This window comes from Pithys albifrons, chromosome 19 (genome assembly GCF_047495875.1).
Source record: "Pithys albifrons albifrons isolate INPA30051 chromosome 19, PitAlb_v1, whole genome shotgun sequence".
NCBI classification, from domain to species: Eukaryota; Metazoa; Chordata; class Aves; order Passeriformes; family Thamnophilidae; genus Pithys; species Pithys albifrons.
In genome coordinates this window covers 29,649-47,577 of record NC_092476.1, presented here as the reverse complement: position 1 = coordinate 47,577, position 17,929 = coordinate 29,649, and the positions used below count along the sequence as shown (strand labels likewise).

General features: G+C 41.9%; 1 protein-coding gene across 1 annotated transcript; it reads right to left on the bottom strand.

The window, feature by feature from the left end:
- Window positions 1-760: 760 nt before the first annotated feature.
- Window positions 761-16,684, bottom strand: DGKE (diacylglycerol kinase epsilon). Its single transcript, XM_071573613.1, has 11 exons — window positions 15,988-16,684; window positions 13,806-13,965; window positions 13,207-13,326; window positions 12,156-12,299; window positions 10,285-10,442; window positions 9,964-10,015; window positions 9,700-9,813; window positions 9,149-9,220; window positions 8,500-8,627; window positions 7,584-7,695; window positions 761-7,266 (listed from the first exon to the last, which is right to left on the bottom strand). Exons 1-11 carry the CDS (start codon window positions 16,410-16,412, stop codon window positions 7,111-7,113), a joined length of 1,641 nt encoding a protein of 546 aa, XP_071429714.1. The 5' UTR covers window positions 16,413-16,684; the 3' UTR covers window positions 761-7,110.
- Between the last annotated feature and the right edge of the window lie 1,245 nt (window positions 16,685-17,929).

Genomic DNA, 17,929 nt, shown 5'->3' with positions numbered 1-17,929 from the left:
ACTGACACTATGATAAAGTGGCCCCACAGGAGGATTTATTCATTTCCAAAAGCCCAAACTAACCCATCTGCTGCCATCAGGAGAAAGCAATGAGCCACTTGATCCCTGAACTGCTTCCAGCAGCAGCATCTCCCCTTTTCTGGGGATGGCCCCGTGTGTTTTCCTGTCTTGCTCTCAGCGACATTCCCACCCCATCTCGAATTTCTATTAACCCCACATGACACCAAAACTTCTGTTACAACTCGAAATTACTCACTGCAGGTAAGACATTCTTTCTGCCTTCGACTAAATAATGAGTGTGGAGGGTCACAAGCTGTTTTAAGATGCCCAATGACTGACACCAGAGGTGAGAAGGAACAATCTGGATGTTTCACCTCACTGTTGAAGCCTAGAGGTTTACACCATCTATTCTAAAGCCACACAAACGTGGCTTCCTGCCCAGGGGTGAGGAAGGATGAAGCAGGAATGGGCGAGCAGCTGCTGAGACAACTTAGCAGGTTACCAGTGTTAACTCACCTCCAAAATGACACTACCAGGCTGTCTAGAATTTTTGCCATGTATTGAGGTCTGAGACACTTGGACGTTCCAGGAGGGATCTCAGGCAGAAACACGGCCATGGAGTTCAACAAACTTAGTTCTCAAAATTCCTAATCTCACCCTGCTGCATCCCTCTCAAAGCCAGGCAGTCATCCTCATCCCGGCGTTGTTACAGGGTTGCAGACTCACATTTCCTTTTTGCATAGTGAGGAATAAGAAAAACTGAGTTTAAATGCTTTAATCCACACACTTAGTTCTACAGAGAAATACAGTACAAATAACAAGACAACAACAACAAAAAGCAATAGGAAATTCAGTAACAGAGTCAGTGCTGTGAAAAACCTGCATTTACAAACTTCTATGATGAATATGGAGCAGATGCTTCTCAAAAGAGCCTTCTGGGAGTGTAAGTCACAGAGACAGGCCATGGTACGACTGACTGAAGACTTCAGTGTTAACGTGGAGTGACACCACAGAACAGGGTATTTCTGTGGCTTTGCTGAAGCTGCAGCTTCTCACAGAACCTGACCCAAGCACTCCAACCACACTTCACCCCATGTAATGACTGCAGACCATGTCACAAATTTTTATGAGACACAATCATGCTCGCTGTGCCTCTGCAGCAAATAAAGAACAGACTTCCCAGATTTTATGACAAAGACTTTGACAGCAATACCTCCTTATCCTCCCATTTCAGCCTCCCTTCTTTTAAAAAACAAAGGAAAACCAGCTGGGGACTTAAAAACAGATGTCACCTTTATCACTTGAAAAACGTCTAAGATGTTATAAATTCTACTTTTTTACCTATTACTTGCACTTTCAACTCATATTTTTCCTGTTTAGTGCAATGTCAAAATATATGGATAGACACATTCAATGTAAATCCCAAACTGCAGCATCACAGTATGTGAAACTAAAGAACAATTTTTTTAACTGCTGTATTTTCCTTTAAGTAGTTATTATTAATTTAAAGTTACAGCTCTTAAAAGTAACATTTTTATAGTATTCTGTTCACTAATTACTAAATAACTACTATACATATTTGAAGTCACAAGTTATAAAAATAAAAATCCATTCTGTTTTACTATAAAAGTCCTAGAAAGAGAAGATGACTGGAGGTATTTTAAGGACTACAACAGTTGGTGGTAAACAAAATGGCTTTCCAGGGATGTAAACCTTGAAGATATAGAATGCAATAAACTCACAATATTACCTCCCACTTGATCTTAAAAAGAAAATTATTTTTATGCTGAAATCTACAAACAAATTGCAAATTGAACAATGCAAAAAATTAATTACATACAGCAGTAGGGGTACACAGCACAGGGAATAGGGCAGCATTAACAAAGTACAATTTTGAATACATTCATACAGTGAAGGGCCATATCCTCAGCTAACGTAAGTCTGCACAACATCAGTAGGTTTAGTCAAGGCATGTGGCTTTACTCCAGCTGGAAGTATCTCCCTGAGATGCCCAAAACCTGATTTGGGTATTCAGCATTCTTAGCAAGGTAATAAAACTGTGATTATGTCGTGCTTTCAGAACTGTGGCCTCAGCAACACTGAGAGGATGTGTAAATTCTCTCAATATACTGCACATGAACAAGTGGTCTCTGCTGTCTCATCCCTGTGTTAAAGCAGCAGCTCTGATTTCTCAGAAAAAAAAAGGAACATTTTTAATTAAGTGGTTCACATTCAACAGAACTAGTTATGTATTGGTATTTTAAATCTGAAGATAACCTAATTTACTAACTGAATATTCAATTTTTTCTTTTCCAAAAGGAAGAAAACTGCTAGTAGTCTGTATGAAGTACAGAACTGAAAGAGGATTTTCAGTTAGAACATGTGCAAAGATTCCTAAGTGTCCTACTTTTAGACTAACTGGGTTCCAGTGCTGCTCTACCAAGCCAAGTTAAAAAGAATAACTACTGTAACACTGCTACCATTGTGCTGCTCACAGCTAAGGTGCCTTGGGACTCTATTTAGCCAGTGAGATACAATAGCACACATTGTAAAAGCTCTGAACTTCGGTGCAACATAAGCAGAAGGAATTGGTCAAACTGAAACCAAACCCCTGAACGCTCAGTTCTGACTGTGGAGAACAACGAGGCTCCTCCCCAGCAGCAAAGAGCAAAAACTGCACTTTCAACACAGGCCAGGGGGGCTGGAACCTCTGGAGTCCTGACAGCTCCCAGGTGGCGATGGGGACTGGCACAGCAGGTGGGTCACTGGGCTGAGAACAGCTGTGTGGAGCCAGTCCAGCTCTCTTCCCTGACAAGCTGGCTGGCAGGAAGGATAAACTGGACAGAAGTTCCCTATCCCGGTTTCAGCAGAGCTTTTGATACTGTCCCAAATGACATCTTTAGCTGAAACTGAGCCAGCACAAAAGGAGTAATTAAATGACTGAGGGAGTTGTCTATTCTCTGAGAGCAAGTACTTAAAGCTTCTAACTAAAGACAATGCTGTTTCAAGTTACTTAGTGACCAAGAAAAGCAAGACCTGAGGAAAAAAAAAACATATGAATGAGAAACATTGAAAGTGAACATATAAAAAAGTATCAAATGTATAAATTATGCTATAGTCTTTATATTATGAACATGAAATGCAATTCATAACAGTGCTGAGGAAAATGTTCAAATTTGAACACAATCCTGAATTAATGTGAAACCAATATATTACTATTGCAGTGAAAGAAAATACAAGACTGTGTTACTGAATAACTGCAAAAATTCCAAAATGCTCTAAATACTACCGTGACCTGCTTTAAATGCCATGAACAACAGACATACAAAAAAACCCCAATTTACCTCAGCTGTTTCTGAAGACTAAGAATGCAAGTTTGGACTTTTTTTGAAGTCCAGACATGAAGGAAGATGCAGCTGGCATTTGAAACAGTTTAACCCTGCTATGAATTGCTGAAGTGAAAACACAAAACAAAACAAAGTCTAAGACAGGAGGTCCGTGTGCACATGGAAATACCCACCAAAACCTCTCAACATGTGTAAACAAGTGCGGTGTGAGGCAGGAAAGGAGCTGACAAACAGAATGGCTTTCCATGCAAACTTATGCTTTTTGTATTGAATGTTACAGGACTGAGAATCCACAGGAAAGAAAGTTATCAGACCAAACTTCAGTTAAGATGCAGTAATAAAAATAAATGTGGTGCATTCACTTGTAAGAGCTTGACGATTGATGTTGTTTACTCTCTCTACATTTTACACAAAGGTATAATTATAATGCACGAAGACTGACAGAGCAATTCCTTATTTGAATTTCTAAACATGCCCTTCACTTTTCCCAATGTTAATGATAACAGGATAAGGGAAAATTGTTCTGTGCAGGACAGGAGCTCCGGCTGCAGAGTTCCCTCTCCCAGACAGAGAATGTACTGTGGGATTTTCAGGATTCCCAGCTACAAGGAGTATCTCCTCACTGTAGAGAGTAGCTGTTTGAGCTGGTGCTTTATGCACCTACATGAAAAAAGCATGGAACAGTTTACAGTCACAATGCACACAACATGAGAAAGCTACAGCTCTATTACAAATCAGCAGAGTTCCCTTCGTGCTCTGTTACAATCTGGGAGCTGATTGCTGACACCCACTGTCTGCAGTTGGATTAAAACTTAAAATAGTTCCATCAAAGTACCTCACAACGGGCTGTAACTCACTTTGCAACACAGCAGGAAGGAGGATACGTTGAAATCAAAGGATGGCTGGAAACAGCAAGACTTCCCAACAGATGCCAGTGCCAACACTGTGTGTTTTCCAAACACTTTTTGTGACATGGCATGACAACTCCATGTATTTACAATGGAAGGGTGAGCCCACATTCCACTGGGAACTGGACACTTGAACCTTACAGAATGTTCTCTAAATCATAAATACAATTTCACAAGAGGCTTCCTCAGGCTCACAATGTCCACCTTTGCTGCCATCACCATTTGTGAGACACAAACTCCTTCACCTCCACAAACAAGGCCATTTACCAGCTGTTTTCCCAAACAAGCATCCAGTCAGATGGTTACTTTCACTTTGTTTCTCCAGTAGGAATGTTGGATTTACATTTCCCAGAGGATTTCACACAGTTAGGACTGAACTCCCAGCAAGATGCAGTAAGCGAGAGGATGCACAAAAAGGACCTCACCACTGGGGCAGAGAAACCAACTCACCTTCAGCTCACCTATGGCAACACAGGGAGCCTTCAAAGCCTGGGCATCACTGATTTCTCCTTCAGACGTCAGGAGTTCAAAGAGTGGTTTTTGAACAGTTAAGGGTTCTTTAGCTACAAACCAATTTGAATAATCACCTGATCAACTTCAGGTCACTTTAAATTGCATTATGAATAGTTTAAAGTCGCCAGTGGTATCATTTCTCTTGAGCAAATACTGCCTTTCAGAGCACACACCCTGCTTTGCCAGAGACTTGTCATTTGTTTGTAAACAACAGTTACGAACCAGAGCATAGAATCGAAATATTTTTAGGATGCTGATGGTTACAAGTTACATAAAAAAATTAACTTAAATTATAAGATTTTTGAAGCTAGTACAAACTGAACCTCATAACTGAAAAAAAAAGGGTAGTGGATTCATCTAACATAACATACTATGGTATTTCAAACACTTTTTACATAGATTTAACTATTATCTTTATCTATATTTACATACAATAAAATAATAAAAATAAGGTGTATATGGCTAATTAATATGGAATTTACAAATGGCTTCTGTTTACACTCTAATCACATTTTCAGACAGCTATAAATTCACTGAGAATCAGTAGTATTGAAGTTCTAGTACATACACTTTCTACAAGGAACACCATCAAGTTAAAAATGCTCTCCCCAAAGAGAATTACAATCGAAGGTTTTAAAAATACTGACTTTGTCAAGGTTTCAATGAATTATTTTAAAATATAAATAGTTTGTTCACTGTTAATGCAAACATAATTTTACAGATTGTTGAAAAACTGGTTTCATTTTAAAAAAACCTAGAAACACAGCCTACTTTATCCAGTGGTCTCACTTTCAGTAACACAGAGAAGAGAGAAGATAAAAGATGGGGGAGTCATGACAAAGCAGCAACATTCAAAGTTCAGACCAAAGCTCTCAACTTCTCTTAAAATCTTGGTTTATGCAGCATAAATTCTGTTCCTACTTGGAAGAGCACCTTCAGTGACTAAACTGGACTAAACTGAATGACTCAGTGAGTCATTATAAACCCCAATTCATCTCTCACCAGCTGCAGGCTTAAAACACCTCCAACAAACGAGAGGAAAACAAGCAGATTTTTACTTTTGTTAACCATGAAGATGTTTGCACCTGAGAAGCTTTAACCTGAGAAGCTTCAGATATGCCAAACTGACAGTCCCTGTGTATTGTTTCTGCGTCCTGAACCTTCAACCACAGATTTTTTCCTCACCTTATATTCATAAGGGAAATGAAGGTACCAACAAGGTATCTCTGACCCCCTGGGAGCCACTCAGAAAACAAATGATTCCATGCTTTTTTCACCATCAAAACAGCAATGCCAGAACTTGCCAACCTTTGCAAACTCTCAACAACCTCCACACTTAAAATTGAAACAGTTAACAGATAGATCTACTACTGAGCATTCTCAGGTAATTACGAGCCAAGATCTTTAACAAGTCTTTAAAACATACCCCACGTCTGCCAATCATCATTATTTCTTTAAATCCCTTCCCTCTATACAGCTAAAAAAGTCTGCTCTTTGTCCAAGTTTTCCTCTAAATAGCCTTCCCAAGAACTCTGATGCTGCTAATTACAAAAACGAGAATTAGTCTCTCACTGAACTGAAGCAAAGTCAAGTCACAGGATCATTCAGTGCAAGTCACGGTACAATTACTCTGAGTTGCATTGTGGGTACTCAGGACCCTCTACGGCTTACAAAGCCACTGAAAAAGGTCATTTGCTGACAGAACATTTCCAGAAACCTTTGGTCCAAACCCATCTTTTTCTTGCTGACCACCTTCCTAAGAGCTCCCAGATCCTCTGCTCTCCCACAGAAGCTGATTAGAACTGCACTGCACAAGTAGATGCACATTCAGTTATTTCTCTTGCTCCCAAGCAGAGGTGGCAGTCAGGAGCAGGCTGCTGTCAGTCAGGAAATCAGCCTACATCCTACTTGGTCTGGTTTTCTGTTCTGGGGAAGAGGGCAGGTTGGCAGCAGGTCAAACCTCCCATTGTTCCCCCTTGTATGGGTATGAAACACCTCACATACCACAGTGTGTATGCGCAGAAGATCTGATTCCACAGCAAGGAAGGGCTGCAGCATCTGTTCCTTTGCAGCCACTAGAATAACCAACTTCAGCTAGAAAGGCTGGAGGGCATCACCACCAATCTAAAAGGCAAACCAGTTGTGGTAACTCAGCTGTGAAAGTTTTCATGAGTGTAAAAGCATGGCTTTTTCCTCAGCTCTGGTTCACTCCCAAGTACGAACCTCATGGCATTACCCTCAATTTAGACTGGGTGAGTTTCAGCGAGCTGAGCTTCTCGCTGCCCCACGTTAAACTCCACAAAGTCCATGTGTCTCCATCCACCTGCTCTCCTCCCGTGGTCCTACTCAGACAGGCTGGAGGCGTCGTCATCTGTTTGCTCCCCCGAGTGGTACAACATCAGTGCGTGAGTCTTGTGGGTGATGGTGACAGTGCAGGGCCCCTGGGCCCAGGGCTCGCCGTCCACCTGCATCGGCATCTTCGAGCTCTTCAGGATCAGCTGGTACCAAACACAGGAACACACAATCGCAGCAGTTCAAAGGAGCTCTGGAAACACCTTTTTCGGGTGTAATATAGTGATGCCAGGCACGTTTTCAGCCTGGCCAGGAAGAAACTACTACATAACGAGCTGCACTCCCAGGCCACTAACCACAGCAACACAGGGCTGTGAATTACAACATAATTAATTTTTACTAAGCAAGAGAAACGTCTACCTCAACTGCAAACTGTAACTTCAGATCTGAGAGCTGAGTATTTGAGATTATATGCTGTGTATTAAAAAACATTTAGGGAAATAGGCTCATAACCAGCACTTACCCTCACTGTATGTGCCTGCCCCAGGCGAACAGGATTTGCCAGTTTGACCTGAATCTGGGCACAGTGGAAAGAACCATGAACACCAACAACTTCCAGAAGTCCATCATCATGTCTATGAAATAAAAAAGGAGACTCTTAGTGATGCATATACCTGTCCAAATATTGCACAGTCCTTCTATGGCTATCCCCATAGAAAAGACAAATGTTGTTCTACAAACATTTTTAGCTATTTGTGCTACTCAACAAATCACACTGGACAGCAAAAAAAGCCATCAAACCCTGCAATTATGGAGCAATACCCCAGCTGGCTTCTGGAAATTATGGATATATGACTTTCCAAGGCTCACTGTGCATATTTAAGATGCACAGTGGATTTCTCTTCCATAAACATGTACAGTTTTCTTTTTCACTCATTTATCTATAGGAAAATCTTTTAATGGCTTAATTTTTCAGATTTGAGTAAAGGACCTTGCCCAAGTATTTTTTAGAAATTCAGGATCATAAGCCTTGTAACAGAACTATGAAATATATTTTATATATATGGCTTCTGAAGAAGGAAGTCACAGGAGGGAGTAACTTAAGTTCCCACCTATTTGTCTTTTTAGTATTGCTCCAGTTTACTTAAGCACAGAGTTAAAATTTTGACATGTTTTGTTTTTACTTTCTATTTTAATGTCTATTGAGATGTGGTTTTCTAGATTCTGAAATGGATCTATCTTGAAGGCTACCTTCACTTTTAACAGCCTCTTCAATGCTACTGTTGTCTGTCATGCCAGACATTTGGAGAATGTCTTAGAAAGAACCCCTTGATGTGTGTGATTCATTTAATCCAAGTCTCTAACACAAGGAAAATAATCAAATGTGAGACAGCCTTCTGTCACAAGGAAAAAAACAAGGCAAAAAATGCACTGTGTACCTTGCCAAGGGGTAAGGTTCGTCCCCCATTCCTTCCCAGAGCCTGCAGCCTCCTCCCCAATATCCAATATTCAGCACAATGATGCCTTCCAAATTGGGCAACTCGATTCTCTCACCATCTAACTCTAGCTTTAAAAGACAAACAGAAGTTATTACTGTGGATCAAATTCAGTAGTTCAGTACAAGCTAGTTATTCTCCTTAGGCTCTTCCAGTAAGTTTCTACTTGAAGAAAAACTGGACCTGTACAAATAAAATGTGTTTTATTTCATACTTTAAAAAAAATTACTTCTTATTTCACACAATATCCTGAGCTTAGTACATTTCTATCAGCAGAGAAAAGAAAAAAAGGAACACTCAGTTATATAAGCTTCTGGTGCGAAGGCAAATTTTATCTGAATATCAGTGCTTGAACTAGTAGATATAGTCAAGGCCAGAAAAAAATTAGGAATTTTCAGTAAGCTCAGACACGAATTCCATGAAGTAAGCTGCAGATAGCAAAAGGAACATCATAAATACTCCAAGGCCACAGCCACCCTTACACAAATATCATATAGATTAAAAAGTGCAAAGTTTCTTCCCTTTTTTTTTAACATGGTAAGTTTTTCTGCTGCACTGACTGTCCAGAGCTTAAGCAAGCTAAAAAACTTACCTCAATCTTTTTGTTAAGGTCTTTACATTCTTGTACTAGGCAGTCTTTGGTTCCGTAAAAAAAATACACAGCCTACAAAAAACCCAAAGCAAAACAGGGAGAAAACACTGTTAGAAAAAGACAACACATATGAAGACTATTTGAAATATTCATATATAGTTATGGCTCTGCAAACCTTATCTAAAACTCATACATAATATATTTGCACATCAAAGTTTCTAAATGAGATGGGCTACAACTTGTATAAGAAACTTACTTTCCACTTGAAAAGGAAATAGGCAATGTCCTTAACCCATTAAGTTTCAAAGCAAATGAGATATTCTGAGCAAAAATTGAGCAAATACCAAATTTTGTAAGCAGAGGTAAGGCAGAAACACTTGGGAGTGGGCTGGAAATGTGTTTTACCCATGAAATCCCCTTCCCAAGAAAAATGAATTCAAACTCTTAAAACTGCATGAAAGGAAGTAGGGCAGTAAAGCAATGTAAAGCAAAACATAGCTTTAAGTCAAACCAACAACTACAAGGAGGAAATGTCACTTTGTCAAACACACCTTATTGATAATTCTGCTGGAAAACAGAGAGGGAGTCTTCTCACGATGAGCATGGAAATGTAAAGCCATGAGAGCATCAGGTCCTATAGAAAAGTAGTTGTTCATAGTGAATACCTGTAAGAGAGAACTTCCAGTTACAGCCTTACTAAGTATCATTATTACGGTTTAAAATTCAGAGTGTTTAACGGGAAATTGGTAAACAGAAAAATACTAATGAACATATGGGTATTCCACAGAAGTCATGTTTATACTGGCAAGCCATACCTTTGGTTTCCTTAAGTTGTAGTATCCTTTGTTTGTTACTTGAACCTTCCATCTGAAAAACAATAGTTGTTACTTAGACTCAAGACAGACAGTTCTCAGTACAAGGCTGTAGTTAGGAATCTCCTATCTATATGGGGATCAAGTCAAAAGATTGAAGTTCAGCTAAATTATGCAAGAGTTAAACCTTGTAGAACAATTAAACAAAGACTAAATTTTGTTATTTTGTAGTTCTTTCCAGCAACACTTGTTTCTTTACATAAACTGCTGCACTGGGCTACCAGCAGAGCTATAGCAGTATTTTACCTTTACTCTGTTCCTTACCTGTCTAGCCTGATTCCATCTGCCTCCATGACATTCCGTAAGATCTGCTCCACAGGGACTTCTCCAGCATAACCTGCACCCCAGCCCAGTGTGTTAGACAGGTCATTCCCTGTTCCCAGAGGTAAAATTGCAACTTGGGGAATATATTGTTCTTGCCCCTAGGATACAAAACCACTGCATGTTAGCTCCTGCTTCAGCACTCTGTCTCCCTTTCACCCCCAAAAGTTCACATTAGACAAATACCACAAATCTTGACAGCAGCCTGTGACACAGAGCAGGGCTCTGGGGCTGGCAGTGTTAGCAGAGCAGATGACACAGTTAACTACTTCCCATCGGGAAAGGAAGGAAATGTTAAACCACTGTGAGAAGAGTACAAACATAATATGGAAAAATGCATTATGAATACGAACAGAGCATCCCTTCAAAAGATGCTCTGGATCTGGGAAGTGATATGAACTTGAAATGTAACACACCAGGCTGTGTACTTTAACACACCAAAATGCTCTTACAAGACTGAGGTGAGGTTGAGTCTAAACAACAGATGCACATAATACCAGTGTTCAGCCACACAGAGAAATACATATACTCCAAGGAGGAAAGTCAGTGTCTCAGTTTCACACTGTCATCCACAGATGGAGTGGGTGATAATCACCTCTGCAGAGCTCAGAGTGACAGAAGCAGACATTTAGGACAGCCACCTTAGCAAAGGGCTTGGCCCTCCTCACCACAGAAGGGTGAGTAGTTATTTTAGCTGTACTATGGCCTTGGAAATTCAGCTGTGAAAAGCACTTGCAGTGAATTGGCACTATGGTAGAAGAGTTATCAGCCAGGTAACCTGTACTTGAGAGTCAAGATAAATGAAGGGAGCAAATAACCTCCTGCTGATAATAAAAAGGTTTTGTTGATAACCTCAACAGTATTTACTTAACACCAATGACCTGATTTGAACAAAGAAAACCCCAGACTTCATCAACTATAATGGCTCTGAGGTCAATATATCAAGTGTCCAAGACCATGTCATCATATACTTATACTCATTAACCATTATAGTTACTTTATTTCTACTTTATCAGTACACAATAATTCTCAAAGAAGAGTTTGATTATGCATGAAGTTGTAATAATGGCCTTCAGCTACAGTATTTCATATATTAACAAGAAAGCTGCAGCAAAAGAGAAAAGATATTGATATAAAAAGAGTAACTTTCTTCCCTTCAGCACTAGAGAAAAGTTTATTAGGTAAAGCACTAAAGCCCTCGTAATTATTCTCCATTCTTAATCTTCTCAGGAGTACTTAGTAGTACTTCATAAACTGGAATTATCTTCCATTTAAAATCAACATTAAACATACAGCTTATTTTTCCCTTCTCTCCTTGCTGTTAATAAGTGAGGCTGGAGACAGATGGACTCTTCTGAATATATGATGAGGAGCAGAAGCAAATTACTGCACTCATTCATGCCCTGGCAATATAACCAGAATAGCCAGCAAAATTATGAGGTTAATATAAAAGATTGAGCGTGCTGGGAGAAGCGAGCAGTCAAAGCACATGAGCCATATTAGTGATGCCATTTATGACAAAATAAATCTATTTAGGCAAAGAGGAAATAACAATGCATAAAATACCCTGCAGCTTGTTCTTGCCTTGTTTTACAGGAGAGAATGATTTTAAATATAATTTAAAATCTAAAGCTTTCAGTGTTTTCCTGAACTATGGGAGTTCACAAGATGTATTTCCCCCACACCTCCCCAATATGAATAAGCAATTCTGCAAATATTTCTCTGTAGGCCTATCCAGGAACAGGAAGACAATAAACGCAGGTGAGAGATTAGGGGTAGCATTTTAGCAACTCTTTTAAATTAAAACACAGTACCTTTATCTTCATTTCATCAATTGCATCCAGGACCCAGCCCACGGTGCCATCCCCACCACAGACCAGAACCCTGACAGCGTTGCAGGGCAGCAAAGTGCAGAGCTGGAGGGCTTTAGCAGGTGCAATTTTGCTTAGATCAAAAACCTGCAAGAAAGGGAAATATAAGGAATTCCCTAAGTGCACACAACATGACTCAGGATTTGCCTCACAGATAAACAACTTCAAGAAGCTCATTCCAGTGCAAAACAAAGATTCTCCATTTACAGCATTACATTAGCAAATGAGCAGGATTTGGTTTCCTAAATTCACAACAGAGCTCCAGCTGCCTCACTAGGATAACATGGCATTGATAAACTGAGCTGAGAGTCCTCAGAAAAGTCTCTATCTAGAAGCATGACGGCGAATTCTGTAAAGATGAAAGACTTCAGATAAAGGTAATTTTAAAAATACTCTGAATACAAAGAGGTTTATTCTTTACAGCCTTACTGGAATGCATTTAAAACAAACACACAGTGATTTCTGTTAGGCTGTGTTCTATGGCTGGGTTTTGAACTTCAAAGGAACAGTACTAAGGTGCAGCCAGAAAATCCAGGCAACAACTGTCTGTCTTACGTCAACATCCTGTGCCATCCCAGCCGATTTTAAGGGGAAAGCAACTACACAAAGCAGAAACTGTAAATGCTGACATTTCCACAAGTGAAATGAGGATTTAAACAAGTACCAGTTTCAAATTAAGAAGTTCTAAATACTTCATTTTCTAAAAAGTGTACACTGTCTCAAGAGTTAGATACTTCTCGTTATCTGAATTACTGCACGTACTACTGGAAATAAAAAAATGGGACTGGTACCAGAATCATAACGAACTTGGGTGTGGGAGGAGCCTCCACACTTTTGGTTTTTCTTTACAAAGCTATTCTTTCTAAAAGAGCAAACTGCATGGATTTGTTTCCTACTGATCTTAAACAAGATCCTACTGCCATTGCACAAGCAAAGTGATGTTTATTCTAATTTAAACTTTCATTTTATTATATTGGCTTTTCACAGTAAATACCTGAACAGGGTTCAGCAGCATTTTGAATTCTCCAAGTAAAGTTTCACCCATGTTGTTCCCACTACGAGTATTAGCCAGGATGATTACTGGCATCCAGTGCTTTCTGCAGTAAGGTACCACCTGCAAAAGGTGAAAGTCAGTCAGGCACACAAATACTGAACATCTGAAAATGTTTACAGCCTTGCTCCAAAACCCATCCCCTGTAAGAGCTGAAAGGAGGAATTTACCAGTTAGTCTGAAGTAGTCAAAGCAGAAAGAAGTATTTCTGACATACCAAGGCTGAAGAGTTTGCAGTGCCTGGGACAACAAACAAACACTACAATGTTATGAACACAACAGTAAAAAACAAAATTAAAAAATCATAAAACATTCAACAAAGCAAGGTACCCAAATCTCAGTATTTTGGAATAAAAAATCCACATCTGCTTGTGCTTCAACAACCATGTTAGTAAGATGACAAACACCTCTGAATTAACACTGCAAATACTTAATATATCTTGAAACATTTACCTGATAGTTATTAACCTGCCAATGTACTGAGTTCAAGTTTCAGTGTGTGTCTGTGGATTTATTTGATCCAAGAAGCAGTAGGCCATTACCTTTTCATAACTGGTTCTTTTCTCTTTATGCATCTGGTTGATTGCAGCCAAATAGTATGGTGGAATAATTAAGTCTTTGAATTCTCCAAATGTACACTTCTCAGTCTTTAAACAATCCACCATGCATTCATCATGCACAGTGTACTGACACCATGCACATCTGGAAAAAAAGACCAAAGAACATGAAAACAACTCTCATGCAACAGGCACATAATTTTTGCTCATTTATTTTAGATGCACTAACTTTCAACAAAGTACTTATATTTGCATGCACCATTAAAGGTATTATTTTAATAATCACAGGGAAAATAATGCATTCCCTGGAAAACTATGTACTGGCTACAGAAAATTACATAAATTGCTCATGTGCTTACAAGTCTAGGAAAGCATTTGAATTCTGGGGGGGGGGAAACCCCAACAGTTTTCAATTAATTCTGTTCTTAGTAAAACAGAAGGTGCTATAAATAATTTTCCTGCATTGTTTGTGATATTGACAGTTAGACTGAATGTCTGTATGAGAACCTGAACTCCTGTCCATCCTTAAAGAGCACAGATAAAAGACCGGAGTTCAATTCAATAAAGTATTATGAGTAATATTCATTGATGCATTTCTTAAGATTGACAATACCCCTTTAAGTCTGAAACCTAAAAGGTTCCACAGCACAGAACAAGGCTGATGTGATTTTGTTATGCAAAACTGCATCATTTTGACCTATTCTAAAAGCTGCCCTGGAAAATGGACTAGCACAAGAGGAAATACAATATCCACTGCCAGCCTCCGCAGAATGTTAATCCTCATTTGGTACATCCAAAGCCTTCATTTAAGCAGTTGGGAAAGCTATTTTTGGAGTTCTCTTGACTAATCCAACACACGAGTAGCAGAGATACTTGCCCTATAACCTCTTCTTCCTTCTTTTCCCCTTTGCCTCTGAATTCCTTCCCTTTCCTCCTCTACTACACAGACTCCCTCTCTCAAGGTTTTGTTTCTATTAAGATGCTCTTTTACACTGTAATTCTGCTTACTTACCAAGCAATTTGGCAGTATAGCACAGAGGCAAAGCAAAAGCTGGCAAATATATGCTGAAAAGAGGACGTCCTTTGGGAAGGCCGAAGTAACACATTGTACCCAGGACCTGTCACTGTATTCTGGCACAACACGCTGCTGATAACTTTGCAAGCAGCCTTACTAATGACAGTGCAAGCCCATTTAATGGCTCCTTGTATTTTTAAACACTCTTATCAGAAACTTTTAACAGATTATATTACAGTAGGTTATAAAACTTCCCATTAGCTTTTTTCAAGCATCCTTAAAAATGAACTTGAAACCTGCATATGTTTGTTCTATTTACACAGAGCAGATGCCAATTTTGAGAGATGCATTATCACTTTGGTGCTCTGAACTGTGAGCTGTGCCACCCAAATTGCTCAGGCAATTGTACAAGTGGGAAATCATAGAATCGATTGGGTTGGAAAAGACCTCCGAGATCAAGTCCAACCCCTGGTCCAATTCCAGTTAGTTTACCAGATCATGGCACTCAGTGCCACGTCAAATCTCAGTTTAAAAACCTCCAAGGGATGGGGAATCCACCCCCTCTCTGGGCAGGCCATTCCAATGCCTGATTACTCTCTCTGTAAAGAATTTTTTTCTGATCTCAAACTTCCCCTGGCAGAGCTTGAGCCCATCGTGCCCCCTTGTCCTATTGCTGAGAGCCTGGAAGAAGAAACCAACCCCCACCTGGCTAGAACGTCCCTTCAGGGAGTTCTAGACAGTGATGAGGTCACATCTGAGCCTCCTCTTCTCCAGGCTAAACAACCCCAGCTCCCTCAGCCTCCCCCCATAGGACTTGTGCTCCAGTATGTATTGGAACCTTCTTATTGTCACCCCCTAAAATACAAACTCCCTTGGAAAGCGAGAGTCTCTTCTATGCAGTTATACAGCAGCTTGCACATCACGCTGGAGTAACGCAATTAGAACGACTGGACAGGGAGATGCAACGCCACACTCTTAATCTATGACTCAAATCACCCACAAGCACCCATTTTAATTTTACGCTCATTGAAGCCGGGTTATTTTTAACAATTTCTTATCCGACCCCTGCAGGATCTCCTTTGAGGTGGCATCTCCCATCACCCTGGGGAACACAACGGCACGTTGTCTCCCACCGCACCCCCCGCGCCGTACCTGTAGTCGCAGAGCTTGGGCTGGGTGCCGCATTGCTGCTTGCACACCACGCACAGGCTGCAGAGGGGCACATTGCCCCGGACCCAGTGGTGTGGCACCGAGCCCTGCGGGGCCCCGGTCACCACCTCCTTGCAGAGGAACCGCCGGTCCGCCTCCCTGAGGCAGCAGCGCTCCCCGGCGCGCAGACCGCAGCAGCCGCAGAAGGCGCCGCGCAGGATGGGCTGGGCGCACACGCAGCAGTAGGACGGCTGCCCGAACAGGTCCGTGTAGTGCCAGTCGTGCTTGCTTTTTCGAAAGATGTCCCGTATCAGCAGCTGCCGCCGCGACCGCTGGAAGCTGCACCAGGCGGTGATGAGCACGGGCAGCAGCACGGAGAACAGGGTCCAGAGCGCCAGGCGCCAGTCGGTGCCGCCCGGGCCCTCCATGGCCGCGGCCCCTCGGGCTAAGCCCTCGCACGGCTCGGGCAGGCGGCGGGGCGAGCCCCGGCACGGCCCCTTCGTTCCGGGCGCCGACGCGCAGCTTCATGAACCATCCCCTAATCCCTCCTCGGGGCTCAGCACCGGCCTGCGCCGCATGGCCTCGGCGGGCGGGCCCTCTGCGGGGCTCCCTCGGCCGCCGCTCGGGTGCCGCTCGCCCCGCGGAGCCAGAGCCGAGCCGGGCCGGGCCAGGGCGGCCGCAGCACTCGGTGCGATCCCAGTGGGGCGGCGGAAGCGGAAGAAGCGCCGAGGGCGGTTGCCAGGAAACGAGCGCCACACCCCCTTCCGCCCAGCCTGTCGCGACAGCGGTGTTAGCGACAGCGGCCCTGCACAGCCTGAAGGGACCGCGCCTATCTCGCTTCGCCTCCGCCCCTCCCGGGCCCGAGGCGAAGGCCGCATGACCGCCCTGTTTGTGCCCTGGTAGCCCAGCCATAAATGCTGCTCCACAGCATCGCGTTCTGTCGTAGGGTCACAGAATCGTCGGGGTTGGCACAGACCTTTAAGATTGCCCACCCACCTAAACCCCACAGAAGCCAGAAGAACCAACGGAGTGTGAGTGTGTGATGAGTGCAAGGGGTTTAGCAAGGTGCTGAACACCTCTGAACTTGGTGGGACATGAGGAGCACTACAGACCTTGCAGGACCGAGCTCAGAGTGTGCCAGGGTTGTGGAGACAGCTCCTGGTTTTCTCTTTCCAGTGGGTATTGTACACCAGCCAAAAAGAACCCACCTGGCCATGCACCACTCTGGCTGAACACACTGTTTGGCAGGTGTGACACCACGACAAAGCAGAGCTGTCACACTCTTGTTAACAGCCCTGTAAACTGAGCATTGCACGACAGTGCCAAGACCCACAGAGTTTCACTGCTGCCCACAACACTCAGGACTGGGTTGGTTTCTAAGCTGTTGTTAAATGAGCCTTGTAGTTTTTGCACATTAGCAGGAATACAGCTCCCATCTGTGCTCATGCTTAATATACCACCAGGATTAATGTTATATAGTAAATATAGAACATTTTGAATGCAAAATAAATAAGGCAATAGAATAAGTTGGGTTGAGGTAAATCCTGTATTGCAACAAGTTACATGCAGACATGCAATATTTAGTCTAGGTTTAGTTTTAGGGAGTCCTGTGAGGAGCAGGGAGTTGGACTTGATGATCCTTGTGGGTCCCTTCCCGCTGCAGACCCTCTGATTCTGTGATGTTGTGTGGCTAGAGAATCGTTGGATTATTGACTGCTGCTCTGTCCTTGCCACTTTCCATCCTACCACAATTAGGAGCAAACACTTGTTGAAAAGTTTCAGCCTTCTGTTTACTTTTTTTGCGAGACAACAAAGCTGACTTTTGTAAGAAACCCCAAACATAAGACTATTTATTTTGCTCACTAAATGTCAAGGTTTTCAGTAGAAAAGGAAACAACTTCTGATAAAAAGCCAACTTTTGCTGCCATGTGGAAAATGCAGATTG